Here is a 25,880-nt window from a genome sequence, read left to right as displayed (position 1 = left end):
ATTAAGACTAGTGCTAGAAATAAAATCATTAAATTTAACAAATATTTCTAATAAAACTTAAGTCTCTTGTATAAGCTTTGCTTCAACAAAATAAATATTGCCTATTTTATTCTTGTAGACTGTGGAACTGTAGCCGATATAGTTTTTACACTTGATTCTTCTGGTAGTGTTGGTAAAGCTAACTTTGACAAAATGTTAGATTTCGTCAAAACAATGGTCAAGGGATTCAACGTAGGACAGAACAAAATCCGTATTGGTATTCAAACTTTCAGCAACAGGGCTAAAGTAGAGTTCAACTTGAACAAGTTCGCAGACAAACAAGCAATTATGACAGCTATTGACCACATTCCATATGTATCTGGTGGCACAAACACTGGAACTGCCCTTAAAACCATGTACACCAAAATGTTTACTCAGGCTAATGGTGACCGTCCTGGTATTCCTAATATTGGTATTGTTCTCACCGATGGACGATCAAACAACCCAGTAACTACTGCCAATGAAGCCAAAAATCTACACAAGCAGAATGTTGATGTGTTTGCAGTTGGTATTGGTAAAGGTATTTCCCAAACTGAACTGAACACCATTGCTTCTGATCCAAATAGTGCCCACGTAATGACTGTGGATAACTTCGACAAACTTCAACAAATAACAGCTGGCTTCCAAGCAAGGACCTGCCAAAGTAAGTACATGTATTAATACTAAAGATACGGAAACAAACATTTCAAAAACTATAAACCTATTTTATTAAAGAAATCATTATATATATATATACAAATTTAGCTACAAGGGTAAAGACATAAATATGAAATAAACAAAAGATTCAATAATTGGAATAAGAAACAAGAGCAGTGCTCTTATATAAATCTGTCTCCCTTAATTCAAAAATAAAATTACAAACTATGAATAAATGCTGAACATTCTGAGGACTTGTGTTATCTATATTCGAACGAAATGTTGTTCAATTTGAAATTTTTTTTTATTTCAGACATTCCACCAACTGCACCTGCATTCGTACCAACAAGTAAGTTTTACTAAGATCAAAAGCAATATCATAATAAAGCCAAGATTCGTGATTTTGAAACTGACACATACATGTACAAAAGTAAGTTAACCCATCGAAACGCAACATCTTGATAGGTTAGAACTAGTATAGTTGTTGTCTAGTAGTTTCAGCTTTGAACTATTGTGTCATAATGCAGCCACTGTGTCAATTCTAATTTAAAACCTGTTTTACAGCATAAACTTCCAATTGTATCTACAGTCTGTATCAGTGAGTCATTTCCTTATATAAATTACATTGCATGACGGTGCGTTCCATTATATTACGTTATTTTGATTGGCCAACAGCAATATCACGTCCTTCTGAAATTGACATTCATTTCACAATGACATTTAACATTAATAATGATACGAGGTCCCACATAAAGTGCACATGTAAATTAATGAAAAACTTAATAGAAATCACATTTTCATGAGCTTAGCTAAAAATTTAGTTATTAAGCTTCCGCGCTTCATACAAAATGTACTTCGGTCAACGCTTTTACATCCCAATGAATTTACAAAAAGAAGCATTCAATTCTTAAATATCATATTTTTATCCTGTTATTTTTAAGCGGAACGATGTTTCGAGCATGCAGTCATCAGCGAATTGTGGCAACAAGGGTTTAATTTAGTTTATTTTCTGTCACTTTTCGCCAAAAAACACCATGATCATGATTAGTTTCCAATATCAGTGAACCTGTAGCCTTCTACATAAAGCTAAAGTGTCGGCATATGTGATCAGAGTTAATAATACACTTGGTAATTAACAGCTCACGTGACAACATGCATGCAGACTATATTGAAGTATATATATGTCATGGATATACTAGTATTAAAGCGACCGACCATGCGAGGGATGTACATCCAGTCAAGGTCGTTAAACGCTCCCATCATCATATTAAAGCGATCATAATTTTACTGTTCTCGATCGCTCTTGGGTTCGCAATATGTTCTACAGATTTGTACCGGTCAAAAATTGATTTGAAAAAAAGTATGGAGATGTGGAATAATTGACAATGAGACAACTACCTATAAAAGTTTAAATGACTGAATGGATGTAAGCAATTCTGAGGGCAACCGTACGGCAGTTAACAATGTGCATATTCATAGCCATTTAAAAACTGAACAACTAACAACTGGAAATTATATTAAGTTATTAACAGTACAATTTGGGATTTGTAAATCACAGATTTAATTAATTGCAGGTGCGTGGAAATATTTGAATAGCACACTTGTGGAACAATGTTGTTTTTTTTTCATTTCGAGCATGACAAAATGATATTTTAATGATAAATTAGAAAAATTGTCCGTTAATTTGTGTTTTACTTTGATTTTAATAGAATCTCCTCGTCCAAACATTGACCCATGTCAAGATAAACTAAGCAACTGCCAACAGTATGGATTAAGCACATGCTCAGATCCTAACTACTCCAAATGGGCAAATGAAAACTGTGAAAGGTTCTGTGGCTTCTGTACAAGTAAGTACTATAAGATAAGATAAGAATTTTATTAATCTAATCAAGAACCCATAAAGGGCATCATTTTACAACACAATATGATTGGAAAAAGCAAAACAGAAAACTAATACCATACTATACTTATTGTTGTATGTTGAAAAAGGTGACAAACTCTTAAATTATCCCCTTACTCTGCAGCTGTTAAAAAAAGAAAGGAAGGATATAATGGACTACATGTACATTTAACTTTGTCTTGCTGAATTGACTGCTAAGGGAGCTACCATTTGATTTTTATGGGGGGGGGGGGGCTAGGATGAAAAATTTTGTCCTGCATTTTTTTTTAGTTGTAATCTCTGTCCTGCCTTTTTATTTTTCACTCTGTTCGGTCCTGCCTTTTTTTTTTTTTAGTTTATCCTGACTTTTTTTAACCTAAATTGTCGTCCTGACTTTTTTTTTTGCAAGTGTCTCATCCTGCCTTTTTTTTTACTCAAAACTCCTGTCCTGCCTATTTTTTTCAAATTTCATCCTAGCCCCCCCATAAAAATCAAATGGACCTTGGTAGCTCCCTAATCTGATGGAAACCATTATCAGTCAGTGTAATTATAATATGTCTATGGTGTTATTGATAATACCAAAAGGTAAACGGACAGAAAGTCTCAGGACAAAAAGTCACATGACATAAAGTCCCCATAAAGTCACAAATTTGGTAGGACACAAAGTCACAGGACAACTGAAAAGTCACAAATTTGGTAGGACAAAAAGTCACAGGACAAAAAGTCACAAATAATTTGTTGACAAATTCAATTGTTTGAATATATAAGAGAAATATCTTGAAAGATTTACTTTTTAATACATCTCATAAATTATGTCAGGGTTAATCATTCGGAACAATTTAGGCAACTTCCAAGCAAGGACCGAAGCCCATAAACTCGGCTGTTAAACGCTGGACTTCGGGAATGTCCGGAGAGCCGACATCCTTGCTTCGGAAGTTGCAATTTATGGTAAACAACGTTTTTCGTTACTTTCCCCTTCCCTTACAGTCCCCAACAGTGGAACGAAAATGCAAAATTGTGTGCCCTTAAATACAAAAACATGACAATAGAAAGCCAAATGGTCATGATAAATTTTAGATTATTCTTTACTTTTAATTGACTCAGAGTCGGAGTTAGAGGGGGTCAACTGACATGGGGTACCACCCCCTTTTTGTGGAAAAATAGTCAGTTGCTTATATAGACAAGTCAAGACAAATACTTTATTAAAGTCTCACCACCATATAAAATATACAGCTTTTTAAAACACAAGTTAACAACAAGAGCCACTCTATAAAGAGTTATGAGAGACTATAAAACAATTTTTCTTAAATTATAATACACATACAAGTCGAGGCCGTTGTGATAGTCCGACGCTTCATTAGTCCGACAGTTGGATGGTCCGACAGTTCGATGGTCCGACGGTTGGATGGTCCGACAGTTCAATAGTCCGACAGTTCATTAGTTCGACAGTCGATAGTCCGACAGTTTAGTGGTATTTCTACTTCATATGTATGTGAGTCGGAAGTTATGTACTGGCTTTAAGTACTGCGTATATATGATGAAAGCAGTGGCGGATCCAAAAGGGGGGTCTGGGTTGGAACCCATCTATTTTTGGACGATCAATGCATTTGAATGGGGACTTGTAGTTGAACCCAACCCCCCTTTTGTCATGGGCTAGGACCCCCTTTTAAAATGGCTTGCTCCGCCCCTAATGAAAGTATCATGAACTGATTTAAAAGTAAAAAGATCATACCTACCAACTGGAGGAAAAGCTGAACATGACTTCTGGTCACTTGTGTGGTTTTTTTTTAGGCCTCCTCTAAGTCAGTTCTGGTCACACATGACTGTTTTCACGTATGCACACTACTCATTTGACTGGCTAGTGCTGCCGCCTGGCATACAAATGCTGCACTATTTAAATTTTAAGATGTCTTTTTTTCTTAAATGTTCAAGACATCATTTGTAAGCCAAAGTTCAAATTGACCCCTTGGTTTCAGACGACAAAATCTTTTAAGTTAATTTCTAAATGGTTCAATATTACTAAGTTCACTGTGGCAGCCATCTTGGTCGGCGGTCCAGATCATTGGACTCATTTCTGAAACAGGACCACCCAAGGACCATTGCTGCCAAGTATGGTTCCATTTTGCTAAGTCATGTAAATTGTTTCAGACAATAAAATATGTAAGTGAATTTCTCATAGGGTCCTATGCATACCTGTCAACTGACCCGTATTCTGCGGGTGTGACCCGAGATTTTTACAATTCTGAGGGATCACCCGGAACACCCGCCAGGTCATTGAAATAACCCGGGAATTCCGAAAATGACCCGATTTCACCCGCATTTCTTAGCATTGAGATTGATTTCATAAGTAATATTCCTTTGAATACCGGCAAATTCGTAATTCTTCCATGAACAGGAAGTTTATCTAGCTATGTAAACTGTCAAATTAAGTGACCCATTAAGTGCATGGCTTCACTTGACAGCTTTGGTGTCAAACACACTGTTAATTAACACCAATTACCTTAGCTTTAGGTCGTAAATAAATTGCACCATTGGTTAACAAACTGAACTAGAGTTACTTCCCCTTATTTGTCACCATTTAAAATTATTCCTTATATTTACGTTTTATGGGTGAAAAAGATTAAATCACAGAAATATAACATTCAAATACATATTGAAATATAACTTTGCATTATTTTTATACCTTTATACAATTTTTTTTTTAAAGTTGAAAATTATTTTTCACATTTATACTTCCTTTAACTGAATTACTATATTTTATCATAGTCTAATTTCCTTGTTAAATGAAAAATATTATGGTTAAAGGCTTCATAGTCAATAGTCTCAACCATTTAAGAATTACATTAAACTGTAGTGTTTGATGATTGTAGTATTTTTCTCAAAAAGTAAAGCACATAAGACTGAGTTAAACAAATTTATAAAAATCTTTAAAAGTCAACGGCTATGAAATAATATTTAATAAGATTTAAAATGACTTAACAAAGTGAACATGCATTGATGTTTTGGTATCTTTGATATACAATATAAGAAAATGTACCATAAATACTGAAATTCAGCTCGAAAAAGTTCGTACGCGTTATGACCTGAGATTTGATTCTTCAATGCAGGTCATGACCTGCATTTTCATTGTCACAGGTTGCCAGGTATGGTCCTATGTTAAACTAAATTTGATTGTGGCGGCTAGATCTTGTTCGCAGTTAGAGGATGTTGGAAATATTTTTGGAAGGGGACCACCTAAGGACCATTCAATCAAAGTTTTGTCCCAATTTGCACACTGGTTCCAGACAAGAAGATCTTTATGTGAATTATCCATAGGATCCTATGTTTAGGTTAGTTTAGCTGTGGCGGACATCTTGGTCAGAGATCGGTTATGTCGGACATAGTTTTCGGAAGGGGACCACCCAAGGACCATTCTACTTAAGTTTGGTCCCAATTAACTCAGTGGTTTCAGACAAAAAGATCTTTAAGTGACGTTCCAATAGGGTACTAGCTATATGTTTAACTACTAGTAAGTTCAGTTGTGGCGGCCTTCTTGGTTGGAGTTTGGGGACGCTGAACATAACTTCTAAAAGGGACCACCCAAGGACCATTACTGCAAAATTTGGTTCAAACTGGCTTAATGGTTTCAGACAAGATGATTTTGAAGTGAACTTTCCATAGGACCCTTATGTTTAACTATGTTCACCTATAGCGTCCATCTTGTACTACGGATTGGGGCATCGAACACAATTCTGAAAGAGGACCACATAAGGACCATTGCTGCCAAATTTTTAAATTGGCCCTGTGGTTTTAGAGGAGAAGATTTTTAATTAAAATATTGACAAACGAACGCCAAGTGATGGCAAAAGCTCACATGATCTTTTAGGTCAGGTGTCAGCTAAAAAAAAAAAAAGTGTAAAACAATTCAGACGAGAAAACTAATAAAACAGAAAACAAGTGTGAAATTACAGAAACAAACAAAAACAACTGCAGGGTTAAACTTTTTTTTCTGGATCCAATTAAGTTTTTCGTAGACAGTGGTGAAACAGCACAATAAAAATCACTTGAAAACGACCAAAATTGTCAATTTGATACTTGCCACAAAAAAATTTAACAATATTTAACAATCAAATAATTTGTTAAGAGTTATACAATAATACATTAACGGTACCAATTTAGTCCGCTTTCTGGTGTACATGGTATTGCGTTATCGCAATACGACATTTCTTTAGTTCTTTGCTTTTTTGATTCTTTATTAGGGAGTAATGTATTTAGTTCTTTTATTGGTATAAGTACATTGTGTAAGTTGTAACAAGGGATAATCCGTTTGTACTTTTTCTTAGTTTGTTTCTGGCAAAGCATTAACTTGTCAAACACTTATATTTTCATACAAACCACTATGATCAAATTAAGAATTATTTGTTTATGAAAAAATATCACAGATTGACTTGCAACCAAAATTCAATAGTATTCATGAAACTAAATGATTTTTATCAAAAAGTGCACTTTTAATTTTACACTATGTTTACATAAAATACAACAAATTGTCAAAACTGAACCACTCCCAAGTTAGGTCTGTCGCTTCTCGACATTCAAGTATTTCACGTGAAAAGTGAAATTCTAAAGTAGTTTAAATAGATTAGAATATAGGTTAAAATATAAAGGGGGGGGGGGGGGGGGGGGAGAGGGGTGTTATATGTGAAATAAGTTAAAAACAATAACAGGGATTCAGTTTTGGAAAAAAAATAGGTCTGTCCCGTCTTGAAAGCCAGGTAGAGTTTTGGAAAAGTTAGGTCTGTTTTGCGTCTCAAATGCCAGGTAGAACATTCAATTATTTCATGTGAAAAGTGTGAAATTCTAAAGTAGTTACTGTTTAATCAGATTAAGATATAGGTTGAAATATAAAAGGGGGGATGATCTGTGAAATAAGTTAAAAAACCAATAATGAGGATTCACTTTTTCGAAATGTTCGGTCTGTCCCGTCTCGAAAGCCAGGTAGAACGACTTGTGCCTGTGATTAGTCTATATCATATCTGGTTGTATATGTCGGACCGTCGGACTATAGAACTGTCAGACTATTAAACTGTAGGACCATTGAACCGTCGGACTATAGAACTGTCGGACTGTCGAGTGGACCCCATACAAGTCAACTATCATGAGTATAAAATACATTTTCGCTTTATTAAAATTTCATATTTGTCAGATTTTGGTAGTATAGAATACCATATGAAAATTTCTGGATCTGCTACTGAATTGTTGTCATGTTTTGGTACCCAGTTGCGGATCCATGATTTTGAAAAGGGGGAGGTGGCTCATAGGCACTTATTTCTATGGATAGTCGACCTACTCTTGGATAGAAACAAGTGCCTGTGCTACATACTTTGTCTCCCTTAATCATTGTTAATCTGCCTCTTGTAGCAACCAAACATTGTTTGTTCTTCTTCCCCCTAACCATTAGCTCATTATTCTGCTTCCAAAAAAAGCTTTGCTGAATTTTTAAAGTTAATAGGTTAAGTGAAACTGTAAAACATATTTTATGTGGAAAATGGGGAAAAATTCAGTACTAAATTAAAGATACATGTAAAACTTTAAGGTTTGAATGGCCATTTAACCTTTGATTGATTGATTGGTCTTTAAATTCACTTTCAACTACAGTCTGCTATTGCTGCCAGTTTTTGGAAAGATTAGAACTTGTTCTAAATCTTTACTAAGGCACTGGCCTCCCTAACAACACGACAGGTTAGCTACTGTTACTAAATGTATTCACACTGAAATGTAGTTCCCTATATAGTTCTCATGTATGCGCACATAATACACATATGAACTGAAAAAATGGTATATTTTTGGAGCAGTTCATCCAAGAATGTATGTAAAAAAGGTGTGTTAATGTGCAGGCTTTTTTTTTATAAGAATTTGATTAGGTAATTGGGTACTGATACAATACTGTACTTTAAAGATTGACAACTGTCATTATCACCAAACAATCGGAGACAAGGTGGACCTTTAATTACAATGCCCCACCTCCTAAACTGTCAATCAAATTGACCACATTACTTATCAACTTCAGTCTTACATAATTAGAACCTTCAATATACAACTTCAATATACAAGTATTTGACCTCATAATTAAATACACAAATGTATATATATGAGATGTTTGATATAAGGATGATAGATTTATTTATTGCCTATTACTTTTGATCTACAATACATAAAGTGATTCTGTAAATTATGTCTGAAAGATAAAAGATCAATGGATTAACTAGATCTTTTAAAAAAAATGAAATATGAATATAAATATGATAATGAATATATAAAAGCTATTCAAGTAAGGCCTATACTTTACTTGATAAATTTCCATTTCCAATAATCATCTGTAATTAATCAACAATTTAGATTAGTTCACTTATTTATTTTACCATCAGGAATTGGCTTGAAACAGTTTTAAAAATTTTAAACTTTTAGTTAAAACAAACCATTGTTTATTTATTTATTCCCCATCAATCATTATGTCTATTTTAGTCATTTGAATTTTTATTAGAAGTGAATATATATTTTTTGCAGTCAAGAAAGAATCCAAATTTTTATAAAACAAGTTTTTTTTTTAATTTGTTTACGTTGAAAAAGTACATTTTCAATGCCTTGTTTTAAGAAATACTAAAAAAATTGATCAAAAGGCACTCTACAACTTTTAATCTTTAATGTCATATAACCTATGAAATGCCCCAAAACAACATATTTAGATTATTTTTGTTGACACTATAAATTTCTTAGCTGTTGGTCTAGATTGTATGTCTTACAATGATAGTTGGAAGCATTTACTAGAATAATTTTTGATTTGCAATTGTTTGTTTTTTTAAACATGTTCAGAACAGGCAACATTATTTGGATAAGATATAAGCTGCAGTTTAAATATAATTATACAAATTAGACCCATATTATTTAATTAAATGAGCTCATTTTACTCTCATTCTGGAAAAACACTTTTCCATCTAAAGACCTGCTGTTTATTCAATTTTCAGCAATAGTGCTTTATTGTCGAGCCTTCGACTTTAGTCGAAAAAGCGAGACTAAGCGATCCTACATTCTGTCGTCGTCGGCGGCGTCCACAAATATCCACTCTGTGGTTAAAGTTTTTGAAATTTTAATAACTTTCTTAAACTATACTGAATTTCTACCAAACTTGGACAGAAGCTTGTTTATGATCATAAGAAAGTATCCAGAAGTAAATTTTTTAAAAATAAAATCCAATTTTTTCCGTATTTTACTTATAAATGGACTAGTTTTTCTGCGAGGAAACATTACATTCACTCTGTGGTTAAAGTTTTTAAAATTTTAATAACTTTCATAAACTATCCTTGATTTGTACCAAACTTGGACAGAAGCTTGTTTATGATCATAAGATAGTATAAAGAAGAAAATTTTGTAAAAATAAATTTCCACTTTTCTGTATTTTACTTATAAATGGACTTAGTTTTTCTGCGAGGAAACATTACATTCACTCTGTGGTTAAAGTTTTTAAAATTTTAATAACTTTCATAAACTATCCTTGATTTGTACCAAACTTGGACAGAAGCTTGTTTATGATCATAAGATAGTATCAAGAAGAAAATTTTGTAAAAATAAATTTCTTCTTTTCCGTATTTTACTTATAAATGGACTTAGTTTTTTTGCCAGAAACAAAAAATTCACTCTGTGGTTCAAGTTTTTAAAATTTTTATAATGTTCTTAAACTATCCTGGATTTCTACCAAACTTAGACAAAAGTTTGTTTCTGATCATAAGATATTATTCAGAAGTATATTTGGTAAAAAAAAAAATCACTTTTTCCGTATTTTACTTATAAATGGACTTAGTTTTTCTTCCAGTTAACATTACATACAGTCTGCAGTTAAAGTTTATAAAACATTTATTAGATTCATAAACTATCCTGGATTTGTTTTACCAAACTTGGAAGCTTCTTTCAATCAAAAGACAGTATCGAGAGGGAAATTTTTATGCCCCACCTACGATAGTAGAGGGGCATTATGTTTTCTGGTCTGTGCGTCCGTTCGTTCGTCCGTTCGTTCGTTCGTTCGTCCGTCTGTCCCGCTTCAGGTTAAAGTTTTTGGTCGAGGTAGTTTTTGATGAAGTTGAAGTCCAATCGACTTCAAACTTGGTACACATGTTCCCTATGATATGATCTTTCTAATTTTAATGCCAAATAAGAGATTTTACCCCAATTTCACGGTCCACTGAACATAGAAAATGATAGTGCGAGTGGGGCATTCGTGTACTGAGGACACATTCTTGTTATTGATGTTTTCCTCATTTTTGTTGAGTCTTCGATTAACAGCAAAAGTAGGCGAGACACTGGGTTCTGTGGAACCCTTACGAATTTTTAATGTTCATTTTCCCCCACCATACCTTAATATGATTTTTTCAAACTACTCTTCTAATCTTTCCATGAGTGATGTCCATCACTTTGATTATTTGTGAAGGAAGCTAGAGATGGAGAGAATCATGACCTTTGTTAGGAAAACTGACAAGCCTTTCATTTTTTTTACATAAATAAGGCTGTTAGTTTTCTCGTTTGAATTGTTTTACATTGTCTTATCCGGGCCTGTTATAGCTGACTATGCAGTATGGGCTTTGCTCATTGTTGAAGGTCGTACAGTGACCTATAGTTGTTAATATCTGGTGTCATTTTGGTCTTTTGTGGATAGTTGTCTCATTGGCAATCATACCACATCTTCTTTTTTATATTGTCGATTAAGAATGGAATCTAGTGCAGCTGCCCTGTGTGTGATTAGATGTAACTCCCAACCTCAGTGTGGACAGGCTAGTGATACACTAGTTTGACTACTTAGACCACTTCTCCACCAACGCTTTGAATTCAGAATACAATATCATATAATTAAACATGTTAACAGCAGTAGTGTATTGTAGTGTGAATGAGGAATGTTTTATGACCAAGAATATTCCATGAAAGCCATACAGCTTATTTCCAATTTTTATTTGCTACATACTTTCAATAAAACTTTCATTCTGAATATTTTTATCAAACATTCAATGTAATTTAGATATTTCTAAGTATATTATTTAACTTCCCTTATAGTCTCCAACAGTGGAACAAAAATGTAATTCTATAATTAATACTTGCAAAATTATGTGCCCTTAAAAACACAAACATGACAATGGAAAGCCAAATGGTCATGATAAATTTTAGATTATTCTTAACTGTGAACTGTATATTATCCTTCTCAAATTTAGAGAAATATATACACAATGTGAAAAAACCTTTTGCCTTAAATGATCCAAAACCATAACTGATTTAGTTGGCACACAACCCCATGACATCCAACTGTAGTCTCTTGTGTACTGTGGACTCATTTATTTTCATGGGTATCAATTTTCATGGATTCAGTAAATATAGCATTTTTATGGATATTTAATTTCGTGGGTTTTGCTAAAGTCTACATACAAGCCTATAGAACATTTGTATTTCGTTGAACATTTCAATTCATGGTTCGTCTAAACCAACGAAATCCACGAAAATTGATATCCCACGAATAAAAATGAATCCACAGTAATTGCAAAATACCAAGATAAATGTCACATACACATTTGGATATAAAAAAATATATCTTTAATTTAAACAAATGATTAATGTAAATTACAGCACAAAGTCCAACTCTGCCACCACCATGTGAAGACAATCCAACCATTGCATGTACTAAATTCCAGGCCAATACATGTAGTAGTCCAGATTACAAACAATGGGCCCATGATAACTGCAGGAAATACTGTGGATTCTGTGGTAAGTAGACCTTCTGTGGTAAGTAAACCATGAATTCTGTTGTAAGTAGACCATGAATTCTGTTGTATGTAGTCCATGAATTTTGTGGGAAGTATACCATGAATTCTGTGGTAAATAGACCATGGAGGCTGTGGATTTTCTATAAAATTTCCATATGTTTAGGATTGAATCGATCAACACAAGGGTACATAATCCTTAAGAAGAACATTGAATCTGTATTTGGGTCATCTTTGCTAGCTGTGGAGGGAACGGGAGTGGATCCTAAGGCTAGTGAAGATGGTATTTAGTAGGCCATATAGATTCTCTTGTAAGTAGACTGGAGAGATACTGTTTAAAGCACATCAAATATAAGTGTCATTACCAAATATATTGCCTTTTAAATACAAATGTTAAGTATGCAGATTTCCAGATACAATATAAGCTATATATTTTGGTGATAACTAAAAAAAAAGTAATGAAAAACACAGACCAATTTTTTATGTTTTTATTTCAATATTCAGTAATCCAATAGTAGGTTGAAAACCCTTTAAGATGCTGTTGAGCGCTTTATTTACATTAATGGATAACATATTGTGTGATTCATCTTATTTGTCTATTTTTGCAATTTTGTGGGAAATCTTCTTTAGATTTAATAAATAAACTTCAAAACAGCTGATTGTATCCCTGGTAAAAAGCATAGGTATTGGAATGATTCAGTATGGGTACATGTGTATAAAGAGGGGGGAAGGACTGTTATCGGGAATCCAGGATCGGGTGTTTTAAGCTCTGTAAGGATTTCGGGATTGATCCTTTGAGGATCCAGGATTTCTTTTTTTTCCAATTTCAGGATTGTGGGATTTAAATTTCTTTAAATTGGGGACCTCAGGATTTCATGTTTTTAAGTCCTGGATATTGGAATTAGGACCCCTCCTATCCCCCTCTATATTGCAGTCTTTATTTATTCACCTCTCAGCTTGTTCACACTTGATCATTTTCTGCCTTGGTTTTCAAGGCGGCGTTTTACGTTTCCGCAAATTGGCATTACTTTTCCGCGAAAAAAAGATGACGTTTCCGCAAAAAAAAGTTTACGTTTCCGCAAAAAAATATCTTTCTTTTCCGGAAAAAAAGTAACTATCCCGGAAAAAATAACTTATTACTTTTCCGCAAATAATTAAGGAATACCTATTGATCGAAAGCAAAGCTATAATAAAAAATAAATATGTATTAAGTTAAGGTCATCATAACATGTAAGTAAAATACATCATTAAAATGTATGAAAACGTATGTCGCAAAAGATCTTGATATGAGGTCATAAGTCAGTTCTGGCAGAATTTTTGTAGCCAACACGTCGTAAAAAGTCCATATAAAATTCACCGTTTACAAATTTTGTATTTTGTTCAGGAAGGAAGGCCATCTTCACCTTTTCATATATCCGAACGGGTGCTTTTATAGTTAGAGTTCTCATCTTTATGAAAGATGTTGTCTTCAGTTTCAATAAGACATCGACAAAGACAATTATGGTAGGATGGCTAGCGTAAAACTGCTCGTTCAGGTAGGCACGAAAAGACTCGACACCATTCGTTGTTCTCTTTTCCTCGGGGTCAGGGGTGATGTCCAAATGGTTGGTGGAAATCTTAATTGCCATTTATATAAAATTTCAATATATAATCGGCAGACCTCATGCATTTATCGTCAGATTGAGCATCGGCAATTAATTCCACAAAGCATTCTTCAGTCATGTCAGTTGGCAAGTAAGCCAAACCAAAGATTTCTCAATGAAGTTTAACTCGACATCCTTACCCGAGTCAGTAGTTATATCTCTTAAATTGTAGCTATACCGAGATCAGAACATTTTCTTTATTTGGAAAGAAAAAATAAATAATTTATCATACATGTACATTCAAATGTTTTTAATTTACCAGGTAAATTTGCGGAAAAGTAATAAATACAAATTGCGGAAACGTATATTTCAAATTTGCGGAAACGTAGCATTGGGACTTTGAAAAATTAGCGGAAAAACAATACGCCCTTTCAAGGACTTAGCATTTTTATGGAATGTAATCTATACAAATACTGGCAGTAAAACATAGAATTTGGCAACTGTATTCTTTAGACATTTTCTGATATTTTGTAATTATACATGTTGAATTTATACACATAGACACTATTTTGCATTTTGATTAAATTTAATTATTATTTTTTTAATTTATTTTTTCAGCACCTGCGGCTAAAGGAATAACAGGATTTTGTAAGTAGTTACCACCATTAAGATATCTATTTAACAAATTGAGCAGTAAACAAAGTTAAAATATTGTTAAAGGGGCACTAGGTACGAGATATATAAAAAATCTAATACATTATTTTTTTGGCTCAATCATTAAAGGAATGCACATAGTGAAATAATAAATTTGCTTTTAGTAGCCAGTATGGTTCAATTTTGCTACAATAAGCTAAAAAACATTAATTATGAATTATTCACTTGCAAGTGAATAATTCAACCTCATTGAATCCGTATTCATGTGAACTTCAATTTAACCCCTAAGCTTGAGATGGATAACACGTGAATTGTATGCGTAAAGTTATTTAAATTAAAAGAATGTCAACATTGAAAATGAAACAAAGGTAAACCATTTGATTGACTGATTCTATCCACAAAATATCATTTTTATACAGGTAAAAATGATGATAAACATTTATTTATCCTCTATAATATAACTAGAATAATCAAACAGCACGAGTTTGCGTAATCTATTCATATCTATATTTATGTTTACATCACTTATATGGTCACCTTGATAATTAATTAGATGGCGTGTATACTACACTAGAAGCTACATATTTTTATGCCTGTACAGTGTTAATGGTTTATTTAGACTTTTAATAGTTTGGTTAAATGTTTTACATTGTTATGAATGAAATATGAGAATTTGATTAAAATCAGTGATTATGAATTTGACAGCTAGTGCCCCTTTAAATTTGAGCCAATAGATTGAACATACAATACCCACTAGTAAAAAGACTATTTGTTGTTTGCTTTGATATTTTAGTCTTAGTTAGTTGAGATATCTACAATATATTCTTAAATTCTGTTAAAAAAAATTGTTTAATTTTAATAGTTAGGTTGTTCAACAGTTATCTCCAATAACTGTTTGCTTGATCATGTATCTTTTGTTTTTCCATTTTATTTTTCTCATACAAGTCATATGCATGTTGAGTTTTCTTTTTAATTATTTCATTCAAGAACTTAAACGGATAAATTCTTCCAAATTCTTGATGTCCATCACAAATGATTCTTTTCAAATCACAGAGCCAAAAATTTCCCATAAAGCAAAACTATTAAAAAATTGAGCTGTCAGGACAAGTTCAATTTTTCTCTTACACCTTCTTAAATTTCATTTTAATTATTTCATTCTTATTATTTGTGAATTGAGCTTCACAATTAGTTTGTGGCAAGAAAACTTGCTATTTATTTGTATTTATGATTTTAGATGGAACATGTTCCTACAATGGTAAACAGTACAAACAAGGAGAGACATGGAGTGATGGCTGTGCCTATGAATGTACTTGTGATGATGCCAGTCGGGGATCATACAGCTGTTATAACAAGTAAGTGTAAATATTAATGTAGATCTCGAGTCAATTGTTTTTGCAATCACCATTTATTTGCAGATTGTGATAAAATTGTATTTTCAAGGATATTTAAATTTGTTGTTTTGCCAAATTCTGTATACTAACCTTGTTTCTGAAATTCTTTTTTATTTTTTCCTCATCCAAATATTGAAATCATTCACTATGCTAGGGACTAAAACTTACATACAGAGTACTTGTTTGGGCAGTGTTTCATTAACAGTTCTAGAGTTATGGCTCTTTTTAACTTGGAAAATTTTCTCTTTTTTTTTTTAACTTTCTGAACACTTACTTCGCCAAATTTTATGAAAATCATACACAATGCTGAGAACCAAAACTCCCAGACAGACTTCGAATTTATGCAGTGAGTCGCCTACAATTCTAGAGTTATGGCCCTTTTTAACTTGAAAATTTGAAAAGCTTGAGCTGGGACATCATGTCATGAGACACATTCTCCTTTTATTTTGTAATAAGACTATATGAGTTAGTATTAACAATATTGATGTTTTGATTCCAGGTGTCCAGCATATTATAACCTGCCTCCTCAGTGTACATTGACAAAAACAGTAGGCAAATGTTGTCTAGAACCAGTATGTAACTTCAATCCAACATTCCAGACTACAACAGGACAAAATGTCGCCAATGTGAATGGCATAAGTATGTATTGGTTACTTTTTATTTAAGACACAATTATTATCATTCCCCCCTCCCCCCATTTATGAAGCAGGTATATTTTAAAATGGTTCTCTCTTAGTTTAATTGCTTCTATACATATTTGCAGGAACACGTACTGTACATTCACTATCCATAGTTCTCTTGTGTATTTTGTGACTGCAATTTTCGGCCAGCTTTTAATGTGTTGTTTGATTATCTTTTATTTCTTTTATCATTCTGGATTTCACTTTTTGATATCACTAAATCTATTTAAGGAATGACCCGCGTAGCGGGTTATTTTAAAGTGTGCACCACATTTTTTATGTTATTTCGAATAGACAGAAAAAAATATTACTGTGATTACTTTTAATTTAATTCTAAATTCCATTTTAAACCAGAGTAAACCATGAACAAATGTTGATGACGTCACAGTCACATGACAAAATTATGTCTATTGGCTGATAAACAAAACGACATCAGCCAATCAGAAGACGTGTTACATCCCAAATTGAATTATTGCTAAATGTAATTAATTAATTTGTAATTTTTCATTACTCTTTTCATCATATTTTTCTTTTACAGACAAGTGTGTATATGCAGGAAAATCATATTTCCAGAGTCAGACATGGCAAGTTGGTTGTGATTATGAATGTATCTGTGATGATGCAGGAGCTGGACTATGGTCCTGTCAATCTAGGTAAGGAATCAGAAATGGTCTATAGACCTCAAATGTATCTGTCATGATGCTGGAGCTGGACTATGGTCCTGTCAATCTAGGTAAGAAATCAGAAATGGTCTATAGACCTTAAATGTATCTGTGATGATGCTGGAGCTGGACTATGGTCCGGTCAATCTAGGTAAGAAATCAGAAATGGCCTATAGACTTCCAATGTGTCTGTCATGAGTCAGGAACCTGTCTATGGTCCTACATTCTAGGTAAGATATCAGAACTGGTCTACAGGCTTCAAATTTATTCTCAAACTTTTCTTGGCTTCAATGAAATAATATAATCAGTTCTGCTTTAGTATACATGTTACCCCAATTAATTGCAAGGGTTTACCATGCAGGACCAGATTTGTTGTTTGTCTTGTTTATTAATGAAACTGCCTGATTCTTACAAATAGATACTTATATAATGAATGAAATAAGATAAAATAATGTGTTATCATGATGACAAATGTATTTAAATTTCTTGTAAATTTTAGATGCCCAACATATTCCAACTTACCATCTATTTGTCATCTTGAACAACAACCAGGACAATGCTGTAAGACACCTAAATGTGAATATAACCAACAGTTTGGTACATTCTCAGGCAATGGAATGATCAGTGGTAAAGGATCAGGTATGTATCATAGTTAACTCAGAATAGTTGTGGAAATGCTAAAATTCTCTCCAAATCTGTTCGTTTGAAATTGGTTCATACAAGGTCATGAACCTCTGCAGTACAGTGGTTATTATAATGAACAAAAACCTTACAGCACATCAGAATACATGTTACTTCCCAAATTGAATTATTGTTATTTGAAGAAACTTTGTCTGCCTGAAATAAATTTAAAATGTTTAAGCAGATTTCTTTGCAAACTGATGGCACAACTTTGGAATACAATGTAATATCAATAAAATTTATCTGGCAATGAAATCAAACATTTGTATCTATTTTAGGATTTACAAACCCTAGTGTAAAATTTATCTGGCAAAAAAATCAAAGATTTGTATCTATTTTAGGATTTACAAACCCTAGTGTAAAATTAATCTGGCAAAAAAATCAAACATTTGTATCTATTTTAGGAGTAACCAACCCAACAAATGCACCATGTGTTGACAAACTACCTAACTGTTTACAGTTTGGACCAGATGTATGTACTAACCCAGATTATGCCGGCTGGTCAAAAACCAACTGTCCTAAATTCTGTAATAAATGTGGTAAGTCAATGTTATGTAATGTCATAAATACTGTAGTTGATATCTGATCAATTGAAACTTGAGATAAAGGAGAAATTTTCAAAAATATGAAAAACAACACTATATATAAATTACATTCGTCCAAAGCACTTTGATGAATTACCTTCATCCAGAACGTTCAAAGCTGAATATTTGAAAACCAAGGATGTATAAGGACAGAAAATGTTGAAGAGAGACAACTTTTCTATAACATAAAGATATGCATTTTATTAAATTCTTTCAGGTGACCAGCCAGGCCCAACTGATGTATGTATCTACAAGGGTGTCTCCTACAAACAGGGTCAGACTTGGTATGATGGATGTGACCTGGAATGTAAATGTGAACGGGCTATTTATGGATACTACAGATGTAATAAGAGGTATTTTAACCTTTATAGATTATTATGGTCCAAATACTATTATAGGTGGAATTTATAGTTTCTGGTTGGTCTGTCGGTAAATTTGTCTGTCCCATATACGGTTAAAGATTTTGTAAAGGTATAGTTAAAAATCAAGGCATGGACACATCAATTTTAAAATTAAGTAGGTAGCACCAAAAAATGGGGGGCAGGGGGGGGGGGCATAAATTCCAGAGTGCCAATAAGTGTAAATTCTAAAAATATAGACTGAATCCCAATTTCCAGAATAGAAAAAGGCCAAATCCTGACGTCCTGAAAAAAAGTCCTTTCCCCCCTCATTAATAAAAACAGATTTGATTAATATGTTAAAGAACTGTTTTGACTCAATTTCATGATTCCAATATGAAAAATGTTTTAGAATAATTATCCAACCTGGTTAGGGAGGAGACTGTCTCATAATTATATTTGAAGCTCTCACAGAATACATGGTCCACCCAGCAAACTTTTGGCACTCAAATATCAATCAATGAATGCATGATGGAATAAAGTAATTTATGTGGCCATACATTGACCTAGTACAAACTTTTATCTGATTTTCTTATAAGATTCTAATAGAGAGTTGAGTTATGAGGGGGGATAGGAGGGGTCCTGATCCTGAAATCCTGGGCTTAAAAACATGAAATCCTGAGGTCCCGATTTTAAAGAAATTTAAATCCAGACATCCCAAAATAAAAAAAAAGAATTCCTGGATCCTGAAAGGATCAATCCCAAAATCCTGAGCTTAAAAACATGCTCCTGACATCCTGAAAAAGGTCCTACCCCCTCAGTTATTGTGAAAGTGTTAACTGCTACTGTCTAGGATTTTCATTCTGATTGCTGCTTTTTTTAGATGTCCAGATTATGTTAATCTTAACTTTTTTAGAGGTCCAGATTATGTTAATCTTAACTTTTTTAGATGTCCAGATTATGTTAATCTTCCTCTCAACTGTAACTTGGTTAAGGTAGCCACAGATTGTTGTAAGAAAGTAGAATGCTCAGGAGGACAGGGAACCTTTGTAGGATCTGCTCTGACACCTGGACTCATTGGAAACCAGCCACAACCAACATTACAGGTTACCCCCTCACCTATACCAGGACAACCCACACCAAAACCAGGACAAATTCCACAACTCATTCCATCTCAAGTTGGTTAGTATAATTACTATTAAGAATCGTCCATAGTAATTAGTCACACCTGTATATAGAGGTTACTTAATGAACTAATTTCCAAGTAATTCCAATTCCAACATTGCAAGTGGCTGAGATTGGGTCAAATTGTTTAAGTGTTTTCAATCGCTACAATTTTCTTATTTGCAAGCAAAATATAAAATAGTGAATCCCAGTGTAGTGAATTTGAAGAAAAATTCAAAATATGTTAATAATCTTAGAGAAATGATTTTCTGATACCGTTTACAATGAAACTCAAAAGAGTTGAACAAGGCAGTTCAAAACGTTTACAAACAGGCTATTAATGTGATTGTTCAGAAATATAATGGAGAGATATAATACTGTAAATTGAGAAATTATTGGGAGGTTTTAATCAATGCAAAAAATGCGACTGGGTGAGTATCGCAATAAAAAGAACTCACATTTTTTTATGTAGATATTTTTGCAAACGCAATAATTAAACTTACAATGTTGTCCATTCTTAAAAAATCACAACAATAAATGCACGCAATAATTTCTGAATTTACATTTTTACATTAATTGCCTAATTAGATATCTGTACAATCCTCATGATCATACATTCTTTTTACAAAATTAACATTAACATTTTAGTATGATGATACTCCACAATGTGTTTTAAAGTTTTACTGGTAAATAAAATTTTAGAAAATACATTGTTTTCATTTTAGATGGATGTTATGTGAATGGTACACTATACCAACAAGGACAGAGATGGGTTGTTGGATGTGACCAGGCTTGTCGCTGTGACGATGCCAAAGCTGGTCGCTACAGATGTGACCCCAAGTAATTTATATTATTATAGATTTATTTACCAAATAGCAGAACTACTCATTTTAACCATTGAATATCTTTGCATTTGTAAATAACAAAAGTTGTAATTCTATTTTACAAATATTTCTTAAGCCCTAGATAACTTTCATTTAGTTCTATACAAGCATTTTATATTCAATACCCAGAAAATTTAACGTATAGTTTCCATTTAAATTGATAAAATAATTGGTTTAACAGTTTTTGATTAACAAGATGAACATTATCCTTAGAACAAAGTTAAGAAATGAAAACTCTAAAATTGATTTTTTTAACTTGGATAATAATTTTAAGCGAGTTTGAAGCTGTAAAAAGTTATATCAGTTTCTCAAACGTACTGTTTATAAAAAATGCCAAATTATGTGTATATCGAGGTGACCAGTACTTTCTCTCATCAGTTAATTCTTATTTTAACTAAAAACATGGATGTAATATAATTGACAAACAAAATTATTTGACTTGACTGTATAAACACTGAATATTGCTTTAAAAAAATCTATTTTTTGGCAGATGTCCAGTATTCTTGGGTTTGCCTCCATCTTGTACACTTATTGAAGACCCCAACGATAGATGTTGTAAGATTCCAGATTGTCCAGCTAATATAAACGGGACTCAGGTAATTGTACCTGTTCCCCAATATGGTCCAGGCTTTTCTGGATATGGTAAAGCTCAATACACACCAACTGGCAGTGTCCAACCAGGACAAACATCTTTTACTGGCACTGGTACTGGTACAGGACCAACAGTTGTGGCGGGAACCAGAAGTATGTATTTGTTATTACCCTCCTGAAAATGTTGCCTGCTAAATTTTTTAGATGTATGTAATTTGTTTTTTACCTTTGAAGGATTAGGTTTATATTTGATGAATATGAAATGATATAAGCATGGCAATAAACTTTTATGTTTTTATGATTATTAAGGATGTTCTCTACTCTGTGTCAAAATAACAAGACTGTTATATATTGATAATATTGTCTTTTGTTGAGAGTATTATGTCTCATTGGCAATCATACCACATCTTTTTTTATATATAGCCCGATAATGTTAATTGGTTTGATTAATATGTAAAATGATTTTATTTATAGATGGTTGTGTGTACAAAGGAAAGACCTATCAACAAGGCACAACATGGGATGATGGGTGTGATTATAAGTGTACATGTGTAGATGCTACACAAGGCAGATACCAGTGTAATGACAGGTAAGGATCAGTTACATTGATTTTGCAAAGGTTGGCTTAATAATGTTGGCATATTATAATCACTGGTCTGTGATTTATGACACTGAATTATATCAGGAAAATCAGTAATTTTTTTTACGTCTTATTTTTTGGTATACATCACAAGAATGCTGCCCCATGTTAAAATCTTCAAAAATAAATAATGATGTGTTTTCAAGTCTATCTTGTAGCTTCCGTGGCCAAGTGGTCTAAGTATAGTTCGACTACTGCAATCACTAACCAGTCAACACTGATATTGTGAGTTTGAACCGGCTCATGCTGGTGCACTTGACTCCAACTTTAATTGACTAGGATTGTCAGTTACTTATCTAAGGGTTTTTCTCAAGGCATTCCAGCTTCCTCCAACCATAAAAACAAACCACCACAAAAAAGCCCAAAAGTGGTGCTTAAAAGTGGTGTTAAAATACCAACAATCAATCAATCAAGTCTATATCTTCCCCATTTCCATTCTCAATTTTATATTTTACATTACAGGTGTCCAAATTTCATGAATCTTCCACAACAGTGTAGACTGGTACCTGATCCAAATGATCAATGTTGTAAGAAATACCTGTGTGATTTCTCTCAGAAGATAACAACACCAGCTCCATTCTTTGTCAGAACCACACCAGCAGCAGGAGGAGGTAACTCATACATAGCTAACTTTACAATCTCAGTTTTAAGATAATATGAAAATTTTGACATTCACTATTGATTTTAAAATTCAAGTAGTGTCTATTACAGCAGAATGTATTGAGTGTATGTGTAGATTAAGGTAGTATCTTTGATAAGCTAATTACTTGTTAGCTGAAGCGTGAAGTCATTATTTGGTTAGGTATTACTACCCTCCTTTTGGAAAAATCTAGTCTCATACAGACAGATAAATTAGTTATCTGCCAGACTTCTCTTAAAGGATTGTACTTTACTTAACTTAATAATGACTTCACGGTACAGCTAGCATGCAAGCATCCCAAAGATCTTACCTCTACCTTCATGCACTCAATGCATTCTGCTTCTTAAAAAGAATGTGGAAGTTTGAACATTTTTTGATGGTAGGAGTAACTTCCCTTTACTTATATGTGCTGCCAGTAATAAATTATCTTGGAAAATGTATATTGTGAAAGAGAATAGATAGTATAAATACAAATTGTTTCAAATTATAACCTCACATTTTAATTAATTCTGATATTTATGTGCACCAAAAAATCACATTTTTAGAGACACACTTATGTCTGTTTTTTTTCTTCTTAATATGCTGTACACATATTCTGTTAGGAACATTAAAATTAACTATGAAAGTTCTTCCAGAGGCTTAAGTAGCATATTCAAGATTGTTGATAATAATTCCCCTTTTTCATTTCTTGTTTTAGATTTCTGTGTATACAAGGGCTCATACTATAGACAAGGAGAACAGTGGGAAGATGGATGTAGTTTGAGATGTAGATGTGAAGATGCTAGAAACCATTACTATCAGTGTACTGACAGGTAATGTTCTAGGAGGGGATAGTAACACACATTCTCACAGGTTATGTTCTAGGAGGGGATAGTAACACACATTCTCACAGGTTATCTGTATCTGTATCTGTATGGTTACGTCGTAGCTACCAATTCTGGCTTTAATACAACGGGGTGAAGGCACCGTCGATTTAATGAAGTCTCGTGAGAGCAGATTTAAAGCTCTAAATGCTTGTTTCGCGCACAATAGTGTCCTCAAGATGGTTCCAGTTAATAACTGTGGACACAAAGAATGAGTTTGAGTATTGCTGAGTTTTACTGGTGGGAATGTCAAAGCACCTAGTATTGTTCCTCACTTGTTTTTCCACTTTGTTTGTTGCCTGGTAATTTTCAAACTTTTTCGCTGTGATGGTTCGTCTTGGTCTGGCTGATTTTAAAAAGTCATCTGGATCCATAGCAGGTACCAATCCCTCAACCACCTTGTACAAAAATATAAGTTTTTGGCTAGTGTGTCTGGCTTTTAGTTCTTGAAGTTCCAGTTTGGCGAGCATGTCTGTTACGCAGCCATCTTCTCTTGTTTTGTAGTCGCCTGTTAGGAAGCGTGCTGCTTGTCGTTGTATTCGCTCTAGTTTGTTTGCATCTATTATACTGTAGGGGTCCCATACTGTTGCTGCATATTCCATTGTTGATCTGACTAAGGCAATGTAAGCGGTTTTCTTACATTCCTGTGGGCAGTATCTTAAATTCCTTCTGAGGAAGCCAAGGGTTGAACTTCCTTTTTTTGCAACATTTGTTATATGTGTGCTCCACTACAGGTCTTCTGATATCTGCACTCCTAGGTATGGGTTGTTCTGAACTTGTTGGAGTATCTGGCCGTTATGTTCTATACGTGTGCATCGCTCTAGAGTTATGCCCCTTTATAATGTTTTAAATAAGGCAGGTCAACATCTTTGTCCATGGACACATTCTCCATTTGTTTTATGAATATAATATACTGTACACTCAGAAATTATTGTGATGTTTTTATTATTGCTAAAAATGCGACAGGATTATAATTGCAATAATTTAAATTCACATTTTGAATTTTTTATATGAATTAAACAGGATTTTCTCAATATTGCAAAATTTAACATTGTGATTAAGTCTAAAATGACAAAATCCCAACAAGAAATGCATGTATTAATTTCTGAATTTCAGTATGATATCCGAGATTCATTCAAATATTCAGTAATTTGACTTTAACAATAGATAACTGAAATAGCAAACAATGCAATTACATGAGATTTAATTGAAACAGAATTCAAAAATGATAATTATGATATTTTGGCATTGTTTCAGATGTGGCAAATTTGAGAATATTCCACTCGGTTGCCAGTATGTACCTGATCCAAAAGACCCAACCTGTTGTAGAGTTCCACAGTGCAGTGTCACAGGAACAGTTGGGCAAGGAACCAGTGGATTTAATCCAGCTGGATTCAGTGGCAGCTTTACTGGATATGGAAAGCCTCCAGCACTCTCAGGAAGTGGAAGCCAGATATCACAAACTGGATACTCAAGTAGGCATCCTTAAGTTTGTTGTAGTAGAACATGAAACATATTGTGATGCCTTGGCTAAAAAAAAAAAAGAGACAAGAATTTTGTTTTTATATGATTGTATAACTGCACAATCAACAAGTTTCTACTAAAAAAAAGAGGAATTCATTTTAAAAACCTGTTACTATGTGTCCCACAATCCCTTGAAAGTGTTTTGTTGAAACAAATATGTTTTCTGTACTTACAAGAAATTGGTATAGTAAAAATATGTACTATACAAATTTTTTTTTTAAATGTGACTTTTTGAATTTCATTTAACAAATGATGTCCAAATTCTAACTAATTTTAAAATTGTTAAGTGGAAACTCTTGCTTAAATACATTTTGGTTCCTCTGAAAATGAGCCAAACTTTTGATTGATAATTTGTTTTACAGACTTTCAATTGTGTTTTCTTTGCTTTTGTCTTGGGAGTTATGACCATCTAATGTATCTCCCCCTTTTATTTATGATTATACATCTATTTTTCAGATGCCTGTATTTACAAGGGTAGAATCCACCAACAAGGAGAAACTTGGAATGATGGATGTGATTACGACTGTGAATGTATTGATGCTAAATCTGGACAATACAGATGTACTGATAGGTAGGGGTAAAAAGTTCAATGAAGGGTTCAAAAGTTTAATGAAGGGGTCAAAAGTTCATTGAAAGTTTTATTAATTGTTTTTGTTTGTGTGGTAACAATTATG

General features: G+C 33.2%; 1 protein-coding gene across 3 annotated transcripts in view; it reads left to right on the top strand.

The window, feature by feature from the left end:
- The window catches only part of LOC139523393 (uncharacterized), a 53,103-nt gene that overhangs the window by 14,271 nt on the left and 12,952 nt on the right, over positions 1-25,880 (top strand). For all 3 annotated transcript variants that reach the window (XM_071317407.1, XM_071317409.1, XM_071317408.1), the window contains exons 11-29: positions 119-682; positions 989-1,024; positions 2,385-2,522; positions 12,194-12,331; positions 14,529-14,558; positions 15,799-15,916; positions 16,455-16,594; positions 17,174-17,288; positions 17,797-17,936; positions 18,383-18,517; positions 18,780-18,915; positions 19,850-20,082; positions 20,790-20,904; positions 21,439-21,692; positions 22,014-22,128; positions 22,642-22,790; positions 23,517-23,631; positions 24,940-25,157; positions 25,663-25,777. In XM_071317407.1, coding sequence (XP_071173508.1) covers positions 119-682; positions 989-1,024; positions 2,385-2,522; positions 12,194-12,331; positions 14,529-14,558; positions 15,799-15,916; positions 16,455-16,594; positions 17,174-17,288; positions 17,797-17,936; positions 18,383-18,517; positions 18,780-18,915; positions 19,850-20,082; positions 20,790-20,904; positions 21,439-21,692; positions 22,014-22,128; positions 22,642-22,790; positions 23,517-23,631; positions 24,940-25,157; positions 25,663-25,777 — 3,004 coding nt within the window. The remainder of the gene's footprint in view (positions 1-118; positions 683-988; positions 1,025-2,384; positions 2,523-12,193; positions 12,332-14,528; positions 14,559-15,798; positions 15,917-16,454; positions 16,595-17,173; positions 17,289-17,796; positions 17,937-18,382; positions 18,518-18,779; positions 18,916-19,849; positions 20,083-20,789; positions 20,905-21,438; positions 21,693-22,013; positions 22,129-22,641; positions 22,791-23,516; positions 23,632-24,939; positions 25,158-25,662; positions 25,778-25,880) is intronic.

Source organism: Mytilus edulis, chromosome 5 (genome assembly GCF_963676685.1).
Source record: "Mytilus edulis chromosome 5, xbMytEdul2.2, whole genome shotgun sequence".
NCBI classification, from domain to species: Eukaryota; Metazoa; Mollusca; class Bivalvia; order Mytilida; family Mytilidae; genus Mytilus; species Mytilus edulis.
Note: the sequence above shows the minus strand (reverse complement) of the source record. Positions and strands in the feature narration are given on the sequence as shown.